General features: G+C 40.6%; 1 protein-coding gene across 3 annotated transcripts in view; it reads right to left on the reverse strand.

The window, feature by feature from the left end:
* Positions 1–20,277, reverse strand: part of kazna (kazrin, periplakin interacting protein a) — a 114,930-nt gene that overhangs the window by 16,402 nt on the left and 78,251 nt on the right. For all 3 annotated transcript variants that reach the window (XM_083974745.1, XM_083974747.1, XM_083974746.1), the window contains exon 3: positions 4,685–4,876. In XM_083974745.1, coding sequence (XP_083830871.1) covers positions 4,685–4,876 — 192 coding nt within the window. The remainder of the gene's footprint in view (positions 1–4,684; positions 4,877–20,277) is intronic.

Below are 20,277 nucleotides of genomic sequence, written 5' to 3' on the forward strand. Positions count from 1 at the left end.
GGAAGGCCTTGTAGTCAAGGACAGAGCTGCTTTCTGAGTACGGTGTAGCGTGAAATGACACTAAACAGAGCGGGCAGACTGTGCTTTGATGATACATAGCTGTCTGCTGCTTTCATTTGAGCTCTGGATTGACTGGGAGTCCCTCAGCGATAGTAATTACCCAAAGAGGAAATAGCTAATTAAAAAAACTAAACAAAAAAAAAGTAGAGACAGCCAACTTTACTTTGAAATTTCATTAAAGACAACTTTGATGAGAAAGTCCACATAACACTCTGGTAAACTTATAAACAATTTTAACAGCAGTCCAGCTGTGTTACTATAAACTCCCTCACTTTAGGCTTTGATTGCCAAGACAGTTTGAGTTCATTGTCATTTGCGTACTCAGAGGTGGGGGCGTTGCAATGACTCCGAGCAGAAGCTCTTGGCTTGAATTGAGTGGCCACAGGCGTCATAACAAAACCTGCAATTGGGGAGCAGGCAATTACCCACGATTACAATTATAGTGCTAACAGGCTGATGCCTGGCACACAGTGGGAGTGAGCTCAGGCCTTAACACTGAAACACATCGCAGCAAACAAAGGCAGAGGGGGAGATAAAGGAAGAGACAGAGAGGGAGAAAATGAAGAGGAACTGGAGAGAAAACGACTGAAGAGCAGCGTTCCTCTCTGCGTTCACCATTTTGTATTCATGGGCTAATCTGCATGTAATTTAGCAGCAGACTGTGTGAACCGAGGTAGGAGGAGCACAGTTTTTGGTGAAGCATTCCCAAAGTAAACAGGTATCATCTCGAGTGGCAGAGAGCAAAGGAGGGGATGATGCATTTCTTTCACGCTACTTCATCACTCCAGCCTCTTTGCTTTTTTTTTCTATCCGAAGCAGAAGCACAGAAAAATGAATAAATACAAAGTAAGAACACAAAGCTACTCTGCTTCACAATAATTGTTGGTAGCGCTTCAATAAAAACCCCCAGGGTGCTTCACTTCTCCAAACACTGCTCTCGTCGCAGCATTTGGTGGGATGTTCACAATATACCAGCCTTGGGGAAACAGGGGGAAATCAAATAGAGTCGACATCTTGCCTCCAATCAATTGGAAGCATATGGAAATTGCTGTAGTTAATGAGGTATTCTCAAGAACACTTTTTTTTTTACCACCAGAAGCCACACAAAAAAAAAAACTATTTTCAACTCCAACTTTTTTGCTGTATTGCTAAGCCTTCAAACACAAAGGGTAACCCGACAAGAAACATTGACAGTTTCAAGAACATGAAAAATATCTGTTTCTTTAGGAGTAATCAGTCACAAAAAAGACTTGGACTGAAGCTGTGGGCCTTCAAGTTTACCAAACGCCTACAACAAACCAACCCAAACAGTATCTCTCTGAGCACTTTGAGTCTAAGGCTTGTCGATATAGACACAAAACCAACAGTGTAATTAACCTATTGCAAAAATATTTATATCTATCTTTCAAACAGGGAAAAATGTATTAAGTAAATTATGCCGTGAAAGTTCCTATTGAAACCTATTTGCTGATTTCCTAAAGGCTTTTCCAGCTGTTTTTAGATCCAAGTGACTCAATGTATGAAAACTCTCCTAAATCTTTGTATATTTGTAACAGCCCTTTAAGTTACTTTCCCAATAGTTACCTTCATAAAATAATAAAAAGGCTAGCAGGTTAGTATGTACTAATAGTTTAAATATTTTCTTTCCCAACGCCTTTTATTATAGTTTGTTTTTAATAAAACATTTGGTCGATGCCTCACGACCTTTTTAATTTTCTCTTCATTGCCCTTAATGCTCAACAGGCCTCGACAGCCCATTATGATGCTAATATACATAAATAAACTTGTCTTGTCTTGGGTATAATGGCGTCAGAATATTCATGGAGTCATATGTTTCAATCTGCCGACCGTCCTTATCAAAAATAAACCCACACTCCACAATTATCACCAGTTGTGTCCAGTAGCATGTGTGAGAATCTGCAGCAGGAAACATGAATGCATTTGGTGGCAGCAGCTGGAAAAACAAAACACAAAACAATGTGACAAAATTGGATGACAGATGTTTTTTTGCTTGGAAACAACAGCAAATATTGATGAGGACAAAGCCAAAAATCCACTGGCTGCTTCCCACCACACGAAAACATCACAAGAGTAAAAGGTTCATTAAAACTGTTCCTGGGAGTCTCAGGAAATGGTATTGCTGGAGTCTGAACCAGTGTCAGTATACTGTATGAAGATGGAGCGCAACAACCATGGACTAACAAAAGAGTCGGGAACCAGCCACCTGCCATACAGACAGGTCATGTGGAAAATAACAATGAAAAATATAAATTATTCAGAAATTCTGCTACTTTCACCACTGAATGAAAATGTCATATTTTTCCACGGGTCACTCTCTGGCCAAAAGCTTTCCACTTGAACATCAGCTTCTGCTTTATTGCAGAAAAAAACAGCTCTGCGGGCCAAAACAGCGAATAGCAACAGGAACGTCTTCACAGTCCTTTCACTTTTCCTCTGAAGTGACTCCAACAGACGCAAACTTGAACACAACAACAGCCAATTTCCTGTTGTCCTCCCACATACCCCGTCTTAATTGCGGACGAGATCCACCCTGCTTAACGTTCTGGACCTTGTAAGCCAACCAAAGTCCCCCTTTATAAAGCTTTCATTAGCTACTGATTACTGTGAGTGCCTGCTGGGGCTGGTAGACTTTGGCCTTCATTAACAGGCTTGAGTCATACAAATGACTGTATGAGCCAGTGTGCAGTCTGCTCAGCCGGCCAAATATCCAGCCGAAGAGGAGATAAGTATGTATTTGATGTGTGCTCTGTTCCACTCCGCTCTGGTCTCTTTCGTTTCCCTTCAATTCTTTCAAAAGACACAGGCTGCAAGTGTCAAGTGATATGTCGCAGCAACAGAATCCCCTGACAGCGTGTCATGCGGTTTGTCTGATACCAAAATGGTGGTTTTGTGCTCTGCCTCATTCCATGGGCAATAAGTCTTTGAAAAGAATGATTCACTGCCACGCTGATGACATCTCTGCTTGATGGCCTGCAATCCACTGTGCACTGTCTAGCAGAACTTCTTCATTACTTTACTCTGCGTACAGACTCTGTGAGGGAAATATGTTAGCCTGTTTCCCATTCCTGTGTTTACTCAAATCTGATACAGACACAGGCAACAAAAATACTGCGGTTGTTGCTCTCCACAACTTAACGTTGGTATTTCATCAGCTCTGGAAAGATTATTAAGGCTATTTTGATGTTCAGCTCAGTGCATGGTGAGGTCTTATGAGGTAACCTGTTAATGTATACTGTATGGGTTATATTTTACCTATTGTTTAACAACAGAATAAAACTTCCATTGCAGCTAAAACAAGAATTTTAAATAAATATTACAAATAATCAAATATCCATATTTTGTGCTGTATTCTGATCAACACTTTTGGGTGGAAAAGCCTCTTTATAAACACGGCAGAGTGAACGTTTTAAAAAGCAGCCAGCGAGTGACCATGAAAATGACACAGCATTCAGGCTTTTCAATGCGTCGCTCTCACTATTAAACATTCAAGTTGGCCGCGAGAAGCCTCTCGTTGTCTTTATTGTTGTTTTTCAAAACACAAGACATGAATGCTTTTGCTTTTCAAATATGTAAGTTTCTTCACAGCATTGAAGTTCATGTCAAGCCTTAAAACCTCCAAAGTGAACAGCTGGTGATTTTTTATAAGAGCTTGCAAGGTGTAAAGAGTGTATGAAAATACCGAGATGAAAAGGTTTAGGTTAAACCAATAGAGACATCCAGTTGTTGTTTTTACGTCGCCCCTCACTTAAATTGTGAATACAGCTTTGTTGTGATGATCCAGTAGAGCCTCTACAGTCCATTGTGCTGTACGTACATCAGGGTATGTGGGCAGTGCAGCGTGGGAGCGGTGCGGAGTGATTTGCCTGCAGTGTGGAGCGACTTTTTTTTTTTTTTTTTTTAAGTCATTGCATCAGTGTCCTCTCTCACCCCCAAATACCACTTCATCTCTGGAGCGTAACACATGCTAATGGTCTGTAATGCAGCTAATGGGCAGCATTAACCACGGTGTTACAGCCTCTAATGTTAACAGTATGGTGACACAAAAAAAAAAAAAAAGCCCTGGTTTCAAGCTCTATGCAGCAGGTTTGTCTCAGTGTGACTGAGGATGGTGAACAGAAAAGCCACAGCAGCTGGGAACTCAGTGATTATAGAATCTTGTGAACAGGAAGTGGGAATTTGCTGCCACTTTGCATACTTAACATTTTCACACACCAAATTAGGGATTTCTAAATTAACATTATGTTCAAATGTAGGCTAAAGTACAAATGTATAGCATTGTTCTTTCTCATTGTGAATTACAGCAGTGTGATATGTGTTAAACTAATTCCTCATTGCAAACTGTGCTTTGCCGTGCATGGTGTTTGTTGATAACTTTTCAAGAATGTGCACCTCAAATATATATAATAAAGCTTCAGTTGTTGTCTCTTTTAATTCTGTTCATAGTTTATGACAAGACTCACTAAAACTTTGAAGAACAATATAATTAAGGATGGTTTCTTGTCTTTCTCTCTTGTGCAGCATCACTGATCATAAATTATGATTATGATGATATTAGTGTTTGAAATAATACACAAATCATTTTGATCCCTGGCGAGGGCCTTACCTTGCAGAGCCTCCTTGGCGCGATCCAGCTCCTGCTCCTTCTGAGCCAGCTGCACGCGGAGCTCGGTGGCTGAGAGCACGTCGGCCGAGCAGCCTCCCTGGGTCTCCTCCAGGTCCTTACTCAACATATCCTTCATCTGCCGGAGCAGGTGCACCTCCTCCTGGAGCTGGGCCACCTCCTCACGCAGCAGGACTACAAGCAAAGACAGAGAGCAAAGGGTTAACTGGCTGACACAAAATCGTGGCTCCATATATTCTTCGGGGGAAAAAAGTGTGAGGGTTTGATTTGTCAGGCAGCTTCGACAGTAAATCAGATTTTAAACCCAAGTAAAAATATAATTCCAGTTGGTGAGAGAAATCCAATCTTGTACAGGTACATTTGCTTTGAACAGAGACACGACTGCAGAAATGGTTATGTCTGAAATGCAAAATCGATTTAACTTCACCGTAGGAGGTTATGGTTTCATTTGTAATTGAGATAACAGCAGTGCCAAATTATGGTTGGTAATGAGCATCATAGGGGTAGGTGGGGTCCACTAGATGAGTAGAGACAAGGCATTGATATTGTAATGAAATTTGTCTTTGAAGCTTCCTGTTGGACCTGCTCTGTGTTGTTAGGAATTAGGAGCACTGTCCTTTTAATATTCAAAGCTCCTCCCCAGCTTTGCTGCAAAGAAACAAACAATAAAATGAAAACAGCGGCAAAGAGAATTGATTTTTCCTCGCAATCACAACCACTGAAAATGTCTCAAAGTGCTTTTAAAGCAGCAGCGCCAGAGACAGAGTTTCAGTCGGATTTTAAAACAAGCCACAACCGATGAATGCCACACTTCCATTTCTCAACCCTCAAATCCTCAAAAAAGAAATATTCAATCTAAAAATATATGTCCTTTTTTTGCTTGTCTAGGTGGAGCATATGGAGAGTAATTTATATAAGAATGAGTAGAGTCCTTCTTCTCAATTTCATGCATCCTCGGGGCAGCGGGTGGGGGGCTGAGAGAAACTGCTCAGCCCCATCTCGCATGGCTCCACTATCAAGTGCCTCACATAAATCACTCTTCATACTCTATCCCAGCTTCAATATTACTGTCTGAAAAAATAAAATCAATCAGAGACGAATGAGAGAACTGAGAATAGCAGACAGAATATGTCAAAAACAGACACATTAAAGGCAGATGATTATTAAGTGTGAAAATATATGGTATGAGCCAACATTCAGAGCCAGAAGTGCTCAAACAGTAATGTTTGCCAATTGAGAAAACAACTAATGCTTTGCATTAGAATAACAATCCTCTCATACAGTAAGTGCTCATTTTACACAGTGTTTTTCACTATTACTACACCATGGTGTGATTAAGGAAACTGTAAGAGATGTTGCTGAACAACTTTTCATTTCCACTAAACAATATTAGACCATTATGTTGTCCATTTTAAATTAGCAGTGATTGAGCTCCTTACTGTGAAGTCCTTTAATGATGTACTTCAATTGGGTTTGAATCTCAAGTCAAATACAGACTATAATTTCATCAAGGTATGTGACTCAACACATTGTCTGACCTGATGAGGAGTTCTATCACAATATCGGCTGTAATTTGATAGATTTGATACAAAAAAAATGAAATAGTTGTGACAGAGGAATGTTGCCACTATACTGTATTTGAGGGGCTAGTTATAGAGCACTAACACTACATCTGTCAATATTTGTTCTTGACATTTAGGATCATTTACCCACCAATAGGGTTGATGACGGAGATTGCTTTTTCTACCACATCATCGTGACAAAAATACCTTGATATAACGATGGCAATATTACAACTAGGGTCTTAAGTGTTACCTTCTTGTTGAAACCAACAGCTTAAGGACAAAATGAAACATGATAAACTTCACAAAACCTGTCAGATGTTGTACAGATGTTCACGCGTTGTTGTGTGTCACTGACTGACTGAAATCTAAAATGTGAATGACTGTCATGTATTTTTTTTTATCCTTTTTATCACCCTCCACGATTACAGGACAAAAATGTACAAACCTAAAAAAAATATGCAAATATTAAATGTATTTGCGATTCACAAACATTCCAGATACAAAACACTGATTTGAGATTCACTTAATTTAAAAATACATTAAAGTAACATTCAAACAGACATTTTCCATTTGTGAATTGAAAAATAGTTTGTGTAGTCTACCTTTGTTCTATGCATGCACATTTAAATACCATTTTTATGCATCTTTGCTTGCTCTCATAACCCTGCAAACCAGTTCACTGCCAGTACTGTGGGTCTATGTACCTACTTCCCAGAGCTTCTCACTCTTTCAGTTAGTGTTCACTGAGTGGATGAGGAAAAGAATTGGACGCTAAATAATGAAAATGAAATGTAAAAGGGGTTATTAGCAGAGGGGTCGAGAGAAAAACGGCAGTGTGTGGAGTGTCATTACACAGAGGTATACTTAATGGACCCGATAATAGAACCACATTTTACGGAGCAACTCAAGCAGCAACAGCCTTATTGGGAAACCAAAGAGGTGACACACTCTGGAAAGACATGACCACAAGTTACAGTTCACTGGTGTTTACAAATTCTATAATAGTTACATACTCGATTTGAATACTTATTCATAAAATGTGCATTGCATTGATTGTGCAAAGGCAGCAAAATAGGGAGTCAGAGATAAGGAGCAGGACATAGAAAATGTGGGTTTTATCTCCAAAAGGCAACATACAGTAAACACTGACTAACAAATACAGCTGATATGACCGTCTCTCCCTCACAGAATAAAGATGCCTCTTGGCCTTCATCAGCAGATTTTCCAGCTGTGAGACTAATCACTGTAGATGTGTAACCATAAATAGTGGGTCACGTTGTGTAGTAAAGTGGTGAGTAGTGGTAAAGTACTGTGTTTACAGTCCCAGAGTTAACAGCATTACTCTTGTTATTTTGCATTTCTGAGCTGATGTAAGACTCAGCCCAACTCTGACCTTTCAATTCTAATTAAAAACACTCATGTTCTCTAATATCTAACAAGAACTTACATCTTACACTGAATTAAAGCAACACTATGTAGTTTATCGACCTTAGATAATGTTTCTAAACTCACTGAAGTGGTAGAAAAATGGTGCCGCCGCTGCAGTCTGAGCGGGGTCATGACAGCTGCGACACACCAGTGTCTGTACTGGCAATGGCGGTGGCACCGGTACCAGTAATGACAGCTGCAACGGCACCGGCGCCAGTACCAATTCACGTCGTAGACACAGGTAGCAGACAGTTGCTCTTCTCAACCAGAGAGTACCAGTACCATGAATCCTACATAGTGTTGCTTTAATACTGCTCATGGCTGCTTTCATTTCTTCTATTGTTTGAAATTTAAATTTGTTTCTCCTTTAAATTAGTTTTAATTGTATGCTAGTTTTCATATTTAAAACAACAACAACAACAACAACAACAACAACAACAACAACAACAACAACAACAACAACAACATAAAGATGAAGCTGAAACCAGTGGCTTTTGGCCTGTGCTGTCTATCGTTAATGCTCCCTGTCAACTTTCATACAGCAATATCTCCTAAACCCCCAGATTTATCTTGTGACTCTTTCTAGTGACAGAAAAAGAAAAAAAACAAAACAGTCAAATCAGTACTTCCAAGCTGTAGCTGGAATACATACATAGATACACAGATGCTGCAGACAAATACCAATTCTCACCCCCCCTCTCAAATATTCATGAGAACAGAGATGCTTCATGATAAAAAAATAAGCCCATGAAAAAACATGGAGTAGATTTAAGATTTTGCATTCTTATACTGTTGCTTCCTGATCCAGTGAAACCCTCAGCGAACACAAGTGACTAGTGACTAGCAAACGCTGTGTGGAGGTTGATGGGAAATAAGAAATAAAGACTCCAATATGAACCCTGAATAAAACAACCGGGTGGTCTCTATTCAAATCTGTTTAGCAATGATGATTGGTTAAATTCCTCGACTTTACCAGCAAGAGGACACTCAGCATCTATCATAGAAAAAACACTAGATTAAAGCAGATATCAGCTTCACGGCCGTTTCGGCTAATGCTGCGTTCAAGGCAGGCTTTTGAAACCGTAAGTTACAGCTTCAAGTCACAACTACGACTTGGTAGCGTTCCAGGTAACCCGTAGCTCGTGTTTTTACCATCCTGTTGTCTGTGAAAGTTCCCTATAACGGCCACTCGTAACTTCCGACCCGTGAACTCGTACCAGATGGAACTGGTATGACTTCACAGGAAGGAAAAACACAAAGTACGAGTTTCTTTGAACGCACCATGAGTTAGCAGCCCCCGCCCTTGTCAGGCATCAATTGGTCCTCGTGCTACGTCACCACATTCACGCGCATCCCTTGGCTGCACACACAGCCCTTCATGCCGTTCTCTCTCCTCATTGGATAACACTTGTATCCCACAAGGAAAATTTTCTCCTCGGGTTACAGCAGAGCAGAGTGACGGAGAAACTCGTGTTTAGGCTGAAATACTTCATGTAAGTGATTGCTGACGGAAAATAGGACTATTTAGGACTTATATTAACAAAAACATTCCACTGATATCTGCTGTAACTGTCTAAATATGGCACAGTGTTATGTGGTGGGGGTTGCTGTGGAGGTTTGAGGTAGGGGGTGGGTGGGTGGTGGGCGAAAGACAGCCACCTATTTTTCAATGTCCGTGTAGCCTCCAGGTCGGCAAGAGGGACGCTCTGTAGCTCTGCAGCACAAATGACAGTCAGAGTGGGAGCTTCCTGATAAGTGCTATCTCTCCAGCTCTCCCCCCCTCAGGACCCTATACAGCTCATTCCCACCGAGGGTCTTCTTTTGCAACGGCTGCCAACTTTCACCACACTGAAAGTGTAAGCTTCATTGTCCCGTACATGCAAATGAATGTAATTGTCTTGTTAGCCTGCTTGTTCAGGCAATAGGCAGTAGTTTTTGCTTCACATTTACATTACATTTTGTATTTTTCATGTTGAGCAAATCAACAAAATAAAGCCACACATATGATACTGGGCTCAAACAGGGTTCACCGAGTTTCTCAGACCTGCCCATATGTTTTCTTTTTTTGATGGAGAGGTTTAGATGAATGAAGAAGTAAGACTTTGCCTGAGTAGTGCACACCATGATGGATACAAGATAAAGAAGAAAACACAGGTACTTGTTCACACAAAGGTTTGTGTCAATTGTAAAAAAAAAAATAAAATAAAATAAAAAGGTAACCCTGAGAGAAAAATATATTTATATAAAAAAGAGTTTTCCTGAGTTTTGTTTGTGAAACCACTCACCACAGCTTCCACAGTCAAACATTACCCATCTCAACCAAGGCTGCTGTTTTTAGCTGCAACTGTCAACAAACCCTCTGGCCTTAATTACTTCTCAAACATGTATAAATATATATATATACAAAATGTTTCTGTCAGAGTGTAAGGCCAAGAGCACGCTGAAAGTTTGACAACACAGGGTTGTGTTTTATTCTGCAGGGCTGTACTCTGTTGCCATCACAACCGCAGCAGGAGCAGGGATGAGAGGATGTAACAGGGTTGGGTGTTTGCTACCTCTCCACTGTTAGCTCAGGCTTCTGCACCACCTGTTCCCCACAGGCTGACACAGCCAGCAGAGGTTTTGTTCCACAGTGACAGCTACCACACTCACTATGGCACATACAACTACAACTGAACTTAAAGGATATACTGACAGTTGCCCATTAAGTTGGAATAATTTTGTTTTCCAAACACATTCCTCTTTTAATTATAAAGGTTAATTGTGGTTTAATTCTCCCAGTGATATGTTTGGAAGAGATTGATAAATAGAGTTTTGAGAAGATACACTTTTTCTATCAAGAATAAATCACAGTCACAATCATTTAATGAAAAGAGGTTAAAAAATAATAATAATTCCAACTTTATGGGCACTGGTGTACAGCATACAGTTTATTACAGCTTGGGGTTTTTGTAGTATTGGTCATTCATTTATATATAACCAGAATAGAGAGACAGTTTCTTTCCCAGAGCCATCGCTGCTCTAAATTCTCAGACACACTAATTGCTGCCATCAACTGCATTTTACACACTGCACTTTATGACCACTACTATTTATTATTCATGAGTCACTTTGGTGAATGTGTGTATGATTATAAGTAGGTGTATGTATGTCTTTTAATATGTTTTTTTAAGCACCAAGGGAGTTGCACCTCAAATTTCGTTGTTTGTCCATAAAATGACAGTTAGCCTAAGGGTTTCTGGTTCAGATTCTGATATCAGTTGTGATAACAAAGTTCTCACCTGCCCAGGTCCTTGATAGTACATTATACAACAGTTAGTTCCGACCGGTCCCAACCGAGCAATTTGATTGGACAACGAGACATTCCATAGTGCTGATATACAGTATAACAGCACTGGGACTTTTCACAGACATAATCACTCCGCTGTTCAGCTGGACAGGAGCTAAGTCAGAGCCACGCTCCCCATACAGGAGCTGCCCCATCTCTCTGCTGCTGCTGCTGCTGCTACAGTTATAAACGGACCTGAACATTAAAACCTGGACCTGACCTGGTCCGTCTAATTGGAGATAAATCTCTACTAAACCCGGCTGGGAAAAAAATCGCCGCGGGGCAACTACGTTTTGACGGCGATGTGTTTTGATATTAGCGTTAGCTGTTGTTAGCCACGTAGCTCAGCTACTTAGCTTCAACTGTGTTTATATTGATTACATAGATGATAAACAAATGTAATACGGTAGCCTATCGATAACGTCTCTGTATGTCTTCATGCTGGTCCTGTTGCTGCGGTGCTAATCAGACACGGGCTCCGAACCAGAACCAGAACCAGCACTGGAAGCAGCTCGGTGGAGAAGCTTGTAGCTAGTAGCAAGCTAGTATGAAATGTTTATGTGTTGCCTGGCAACAGCCTTGTCTCCCTTCCAGTTGCGGAACTATTTCTGTTGGCGGAGCCAAAGAAATGATTAAATAAACAAGCAAATCATAATCTCTTGTAGTTTATTACTGTTCTAAAAATGCGCTCGTAGCACTGTTGTATAAAAGCAATATGTGATTGCTTTTGCCTGCGGCCTCGTGCCTACGACCGAATCACAGCCGTGCTGATATACAGTACAACAGCACTCCCTCTCCTGTGATATTGCTTAAATATAGAATAGTGTTGAAACAGTATTTGCAGAAGCAAAAGAAGAAAAAAAAGGTCAGGATAAATAAAGCCTACTAGAAATACTAGAACACTACTACAGCACTGAAAGTCAAACCAAGTCAATATAACCTGTAATGTAGCTCTAAACCTGTCCACTTGGGGTAGCAGAAACAACTTGCCAGTGTTATTATCACCATCTTTTTTAGTTGATATGGTCCACCTGTTAGCGAGCAGCTGCTTATTTACACGTCCACCAGTTATGGAGCAACATTTTGTTTCCGTGCTGCAAGTTTCAGTGTCGCTGTTAGCTCTGTTTTCAATCTCCACCACCTCCTGGAGGCAATATCTGACTTTATAGCTGCTAAATGTTCACCAGCTAGACACTGACAGTGTCTTGCCTGTTGTTTGGTGGTCAGCAGCAGGCAGGGTCCAGTAGGTTTATTAGAGCTTTTCAATGAAAACCGCAGCCTGTTGTGGCTGAAGAAGACGCCTTGGGAACAGCAAGAGCTTATGAACCACGGCAGTAAACTGCGAGCGAGACAGCCAAACAATGAGCTGAAAAGCTGAGGCAGCTGCAGTTCTCTGGAGGTTCATCATTCTGAGTGACCTCTTTAACACTGCCATATTGTTCTCATACAGTCATTTGTTATGATAAAAAATATTGGTTATAGTCACTTTCAGGTCCATTCTCACATTCAGGGGCTATTTACTGGGCTGGGCTGGTGAATTCATTTGCTATAGCTGGTGTGCTAACAGCTAACAGGCTAGATCCATGGGAACATGCTGGCACAAGAGAGTAATGAAAGCTCTCCTGCTTTCTTTCTATTTGCTCTATACTGTGCCTTTACTCCCACAAGAAATTTTTTTCAGCTCGACACAGCATTTCACTCACTTACTGAAGGAACAAAAAAAAGTGCTATTAAATTGAGCTAGCTTGTTTGATCTCAAACAAGACAATAATTTCACACAGTTGTCTTGGTGCCATCAGCTCCTGTCTTATACTGTAACTATCAACAAACCCTTCCAATTTAAATGGATGAATCAAAAAAGCTACGTTAGCTTCCTCCATTTTGGACTCTTGCTCTCTGGTCCAATAGCAGTAGCATTGTTTGTTAATGATTAACAGCGCAAAGCTATTCCTTTAGTCTTACATGTTCTTAAATGTGGTGCCCATAAAATGACCAGTTGAACATTATTTTTCTCTCTCTTCACTTATAAATTGGCCAGACTGCATGTTTGCAACTAATCTGGTTGTCTGGCTGCTTGCTGTTGTAAAGCTGCACTACAAAGACAACAATACGATAAAATGAAAATGGAACTATTGTTATCAAAATGAAGCAAATACATTATGAGAAAATAAATAAAGAATTAATGCAGATAGCATACAATGAATGCACGATACACCAATAAAGGTCTTGTATTGCAGCATTCACAAAAAACATAATAAATAAATTACAGAAAACAAATGTGGGTTTTTGCCAGTCTTCATTCCTTAAAACATCACCATGATGTTTGTGTATTCTGTTACTGATGCACACAATTACTCTTACTTTAAACAGCACCAGGTTAATATATTTCTCTGGCTACACTGTTACGCACAGGTGAAATGCCACAGGGATTAAACTGAGGCTAATGACAACTGATCTTTGTCTCTGACTCTATCTGCGAGGAATTATGTGCATTTATTGACCCTCCTCTCGTCCACTTCGTCTCTGCCTCCATTCTGTTCCAATTCCCTAAACGTGCTCGCCTCAAGTTATTATGATTCAACAAAGCAGTAAATAAAATCTCCATGCTCGTCCACTGATGTAAATGACTGCTTGAATGTGTGCATTTGCATAACGGCGTCCATGCATCAGCTGACGTGCAGTTGGTGCCAGTGAATTATGAATCTGATCAGTGTCATTTCTTATTTGTGTGATTTAAGCAAAATGGCTGAGACTGTCTTTCTAAATAATCCCGCAGCCTCTCTATGACAGCTTTGGTATGGAGGAAAAGAGTCATAAAATTGTTCCAAAATATCAGCTCCTCTCTGGGGAGACAAATTCCTCATGAAGTGGACTTAATGGCGCAAAAAAAGAAATTAAAGATCCGAGGAGAAAATAGACCTCAAAAAGGCATCTTCCTACTGTGTGAGGACACTTTTTTAAGAGCTAAGATTTTACTATTTGTTTTTCTCTGGGTCGACAAAGACATACAGTTGTTATAATCCGTGTATATGTCTCCGGAACAACGTTATGTTTATCTGGGAGCGTGAGTCTGTCTGTCTCTGTCTCTCACTCACACAAAAACTCTCATCCTGTTATGTTCTTCCCTCCTCCAGTTTCTCCCACGCCAATTCTACAAAACCAGCAGGATTCAGGGACCAAAGTTGCGAAAGGTCCAGCAATCTGTCAGAGCGTCCAGTGGCCACAAGGCAGCTGAAATTGGACTTGGCTGGAACAGGATTGGAGGTCGAAAATTGATAGGGAATGACACGAGTATCTAGAGGGAGGAAATTTTTAGATTGGTTCTCCCTCTTCAGAGTGAGTAGGAGGGAAAGATGGGGTGGGGTTCAACTTTTGCCTGTTACTGGAGACAAAATCAATTAACAGACCTATTGTTCCCACCGAATTCTCATTCAGCCAGCTGCCAGAGCTAGGACACAAGAGCCACAGTATGGAGCAGATGATGGCAAAATAGATGATTCTGCTGTGACAGGCAGCGCTGCTCCATCACACATACTATATAATGGAGATATTATGCACATGCAGTATGCAGACCTCTAAATAATGTATAAATAATGGAGCGGGCACACCATCTTCTTTAAGGTCCTGATAGGATATTACTCTGATATAATAAGTGTAGATACATTGTATGCATGGCCTCAGTTACTACAAATATCCCATCAGCTGAGAAAATCAACACATCATTAGACAGCAGACTGAGACCATAATCGATTCCCTTCCAAAAAATAAAAAATAAAAATAATAATAATCATCCTCCCGAAGAATGTCATATTTAATCACAGACATACTGTGTAGAGGCGAAACACTAGTCAGACGGACCCCATCCTCATTTCTCCTCCAAACACAAACAAGTCCACATACAGTAACACTGAGTAAGTTTGAACACAAGCGTATCCTACCACCGCTGTGCAGGACAAAGGAACAACCCAAATCAGGAATGTGTTAAATAAGAAAAGGGAATGAAAGAGCAGTCAGGGTCAAGAATGTGAGCAAGTGCTTTCATGAAGGGAGGCGAACAGCCCACATCCTCTTATTTGTTTTGGACTTGGCAACTCAGCTGCGGCCCCGTGAGAATAATGACGCTCAAACAGAATCTCTGTAAAGCCAATTCAGACATGCCACAAAGCTTAACCCTTCACATCACTCCTTTGAATCGATCTGAAATAAATAAATAATTCATCTAAGAGCACTTGTGCTGATGTGATTAGGATTTTTCTGCAATTTTTTGTTATCAAATTCACATAAAAAGCAAAACACAGAAACGTCCTTGTAGTGACACAGTGATGAGTCGAAGAATGGATGTTCACAGCGCAGTGCATCTAAATCTATCTGTCTATCTAAATCCATCAGACTCACACGACGCTGTTATTTGAAGCATTTACATGTGGGAGTACCTTGAGGCTAATGCACGTCCTTTGACATGGTTTCATTTCCCTGTAACAATTATATCCCAGGGAGCATGTGGATTTTATGGATTTGTTTGCGATCTACAGAGGTAGAAAATTGACAAATGCACAAACACTGGATTTTCACATTCTCCTACACACACAAACTCAGATATTTGCACAGAACCACACAGTACTGAGTGCATGTTGGGACCTTGATTAATGTTTGCCCTTTGCAGGCACATAGACAAACAGTGAGCAGCCATTATCTGACCGTTTGGTCCTGAAGGCATCTGCATGTGTCCTATAGGGGAAAAAAACATCACTGTACAAACTGAATTGCAAATGATTTGACTCTCTGCCTTTGGTTGTTACTTAACCACAGTGTGTGTGTGGAGATATGTCTTCTTTTTAATATACACTACAGAGGATATCCACTTTTCATCATAACATTTTGTGAACCATGCTGCTGTATTTTAGAAATTTGACATTTCATTGATTTCCACTCATCTTCCTCCTGTACAGTATGAAACTCTAGTCATGGTTGAGTCAACTTGTTTGGGTTGTGTAATTCATCACACTGAACATCAAGTCTGCTTTAATCTTTGTCAAAGTTACTTGTGGTAACATGGTGTGTGGACTTCTAAAATCAATTTGCATTTGAACTACATTACATAACACTGACAAAATCAATGCACCCTTGATGTTCATTGTGAATTATACACGTTTTAGCACATCTTGGATTTCATGTACTGTGGAGTTCATACAAAAACCAATAGATATCTCAACAAAGTCAGCATAAATGATAGATACTGTACATTACTGTAACTGAAGGAGAGGAATGAGATCCTGGAAAGTTTCAGTTGGTTGCAACTGGTTTCCTGTGATTTTAGTGATTTGATATTATTCTCAAAACTAGAAGTGATCGTCAGACATACAGCACAAATGAAGTGATAAAAATCTGCCAGAAGTAGTGCAAAGGCTAAATGTGTCACTTTCGCATGCAAGAAAAAGCAGACAGGCACTACGTCTGTTACTGCACACGTCATTTAAGGCACGTTGCCAAATTCTATTTTATAAAGCCTTTCATCTTGAATGAGATGCTGGAGTCATTAATAAACGTCACAGTGTGTGTCTTGTACAAACACACAGACAGACAGACAGACAGACAGACACACACACAGACACACAGACACACACTCATCTTCATGAACCATTGTTAGCAAATTCATCAGGCGCTCATGACGGTAGCAAAGCCTCAGCTCTGACTGATGGAGGCTGCCTGCAGTGTCTCCTCTGGCTGGGAGTGCTTTGCTCTGGATTAGCTAGTCGATTCTCATGAGCAGAACAATCTCCCTGTGTCGCCCCAGGAGAACACAGGGCTGAACAACCAAGTATAGTATAGTATAGTATTGTAAAGTATACAGTAGTAGAAGGCTGGGATATGGGGAAAAAAATCTTCATAATAATATTTTTCATATTAGACAATGAGGATATATATCATGATCATCAAATCTATTTTCAAGCTTAAAGAGGAACTAAGCAGGATTTTTCCTGTGGCTATGCTACATTTTTATCTTAATTAAAAGAGAGTAAGGAGTAATTGTGACAGTTGTGACTTTTTACGAGTGAGAATGGAGGCTCTCTGCCTTCCACCTGGCCTCTCTTGGCTGTAAACCAACCTTGCAACATCAGTGATGAAAAGGAGTAACCCGGGGGTCATTTTAGGGTTTTTAAAAACCGAAATATGAGCATATATTCCGGTTTTTCAAAAGGGTTATTGGTGTTTACATGGCCGTGCGCAACCGGGTTATTGCTAATATTCCGGTTATGAAAGGGTTACTGACTGTATGCAAACATAGTGAGTGTAGTACTTGGCTGCCGCTCCGGTGTCCCAGCTTTCGTCTGTGACACTGTGACACAAACGTGCTCCGTAATCTGCAATCTTTTGTTTATGACAGTTAAGGCTACACAAATATACATGTCGTAACATCGTATACTGTATGTTAGAACGTTATCCACCGCTCCATTTATTGATTTTTCGCTGGCTTCATTGTGCACATGGCCAGGCGGAGGGTTAGCAAAAAACAGGAAAAGCTACCAGACTTACGTAGTTCCTCTTTAAATGTTTCTTGTTACTCATAAGTGAGATATGAAGATATCTGAAGGTTATTTTTGATTTATTTTCTTTCAAAAGTTGAAGATGATGGATGTACTAAAGAACATTATACTGTAAAACAGTTACACATAAATAAAACAGGTGCGCTATTAAAAATAACAATATAATATAAAATAAATAAAATAGGTAATATAAAATCAGTTCTCAAAATCTCTCCTTTGTATCAATGAAAACAGTTTCTTTTTTAAAGAATAAACAATAATATAAACCATAATTTTCTATATCCTCAGTGCAAATTCAAGCTTTCAAAGACAACATTAACACAATAGACATTGACCCAACTGTTACCAGTTATGCTCTCAGGTAAAAAACAACAACAAGTTAGTGCAGTACTGTCTCTTGGAGCTGTCAGTGTTTTGGGTCAGACATCCTGTAAGCCTGTTTGTTTTCAGGGGGACATTAGCACTGGCTTTGGTCTGGGCAGTGTTTAGGTGGTAAACTTTGGGTGGTGTGTTTGGGTCAGTCGCACTCGGGTAGGCAGCAAAGCGGAGTGGCTACAGTTAAACTCTGGTGTGACATATTGTGTATATTAGATATATTGCCCCCCCCTAGTATAGTATAGTGTAGCACAGTAGTCTCTAATTTCCAGAGCCATAAGCTTGTGTGTCCAAACTGTGATTTTTTTTCCAAAAAATGGTCAAAACTCCAAAATATCCAATTAATAGTATAAAACAGAGATAAGTAGCAGCACATTGGAGAAGCTGGAGCCAGCAGGAAAGAGGATTGCTTGATAAATGAGTATCAATTTATCATCTAATTATCACCTTCAGTCCTGATGACGTGTCTCCTAGCATTTACCCTGAACACAGTACAATCTGAATTCTTACTGAATGCGAGGCAGTCGCCATTAATTCACATCAAAGGTATTTAAATGACGATGTCACTCATGGCACGACTCCCTCCCTTCTAGTCAGCCAGTGTCGATCAAGCGGTCTCTGCTTTAACATCACAGAATCTGACATCCACATGCTGGCAAGCCTATTTCATGCTTCAGGTCCTTGGAGTAATGGGGGCTGAACTGTGCAAGAGTGGGGTTACAACCGAGCTCCACAGCGAGCAAAAAACTGATCAGGGAGAAAGATAGGCAGTAATCTCAGCCGCATTCCACCATGATCTGCGTCTGCTGGTTTAAACCCTCTTGCTTGTCTGAGGATAGCATCAGCTGCACTGGCCAGAACTTGCATGATTGTTTTCCGAGAGACACAAAGATGCAAACAGAGCTCAAAGTTACTTACCGAGTTACTGAAACTACGAAATCTGCACAGATTTGCATTTTTTTTCCATCCTCACGTATTTTTTCTTTGGTGGACTGAGCACGAAAGATTTACAACCATCTACTTTTTTGATGTTGGGTTAGAGAGCTGCATGAGGAGCCCTCCCTCTCATTTTCACAGCCTGCGCTGGTGCCGAATTGACAGTAATCTGTCAAAACAATGTGTTTGTTTTTAAGTCAGTCTTCCATCCATGATGTAAAAAAAACCACAAACAGTGAGATTAGCTTCCCTCTGAGGCTGCAGATGGACAGATACACTGAACAGCTTTTCCAATTTCTTCGTCATGGAGATTAGCAGCGGGCGTCTCCATGAAACTGGAGGAGGTGGCGCTCGGGTCATGAGGGATGAATGGTTGGATGGAAGATGAGATAGCTGGTAGATATGAAGATGGGTGGATGGATGGATGGATGGATGGATGGATGGATGGATGGATGGATGGATGGATGGATGGATGGCACTATTAAAATACAACTGGAGGAGTCAGATGATGCAGAGGAGCCAAAATGCGGCCGTTTCACAGAGGTGATAATGAAGGTGCAGGCTGACAACTCTCCTCCTCCATGATCTCCTTATTAGCTCCACACTATTTTTCATCCTCCAGTGTTGTGCATTAGTATGCACTCAGCTGACAAATAAACGCTGCTAGAAAACACAATGAGACCACTCCAGGATGTTGTAATTGCAGAAATGTGGACTATTTGCTTATTTGTGGGATAACTTATTATGTGTGTGTACATTGCTGTCCGAGTTGGTACGTTAATGAATTGGTTTACTAAAAGGTGGTTCGTCCAGATAGAAGGTGCTGGTGGAGGTTTTTATTCTGGACAGCTTATACCAGACATGATGAGAATGTTAATTGCTTGCATCAGTCCAGACACTGCTGCCATGGTTATGCTTGATGAGCTGTGCTGGTTATTTTCAGAGAATAGTCTTTTTGTGCATTAGAGAGTCAAATGGATCACAAAGCAGTGATTCATGGGAGTGTGACTGGGGTTCTTCTGCCAGTCTCTCCACACAGACGCCATATTCAAATTTAACTTGTAGATGGATGGACAGATGACAGAGACATGAATAAAAGAGGTGTTCTGAGTGTGTACATGCATGAGAAGCAGAGCAAGTTCAGTGTGTCTGTGTGTGTTCCTGTGCATATAGTTGAGGAGTGACCTTTGATGCCGAAGGCTAACGATGCTGTTATTTATAGTCTGAGCCAAATGGGAGGGCAGTCACTGTGTCACCATGGATATTTCATCAGTGTGTGTTGTGCGTGTGTGTGGAGTCACCTACACACACACACACACACACACAGATGTGCACCTACACAAAGTAGCTTCTACAGCTGTGATGAAGCTTTGCACAATATCGAATCAAATCAACCAA

This window comes from Trachurus trachurus (genome assembly GCF_905171665.1).
Source record: "Trachurus trachurus genome assembly, chromosome: 7".
Lineage (NCBI taxonomy): Eukaryota > Metazoa > Chordata > Actinopteri > Carangiformes > Carangidae > Trachurus > Trachurus trachurus.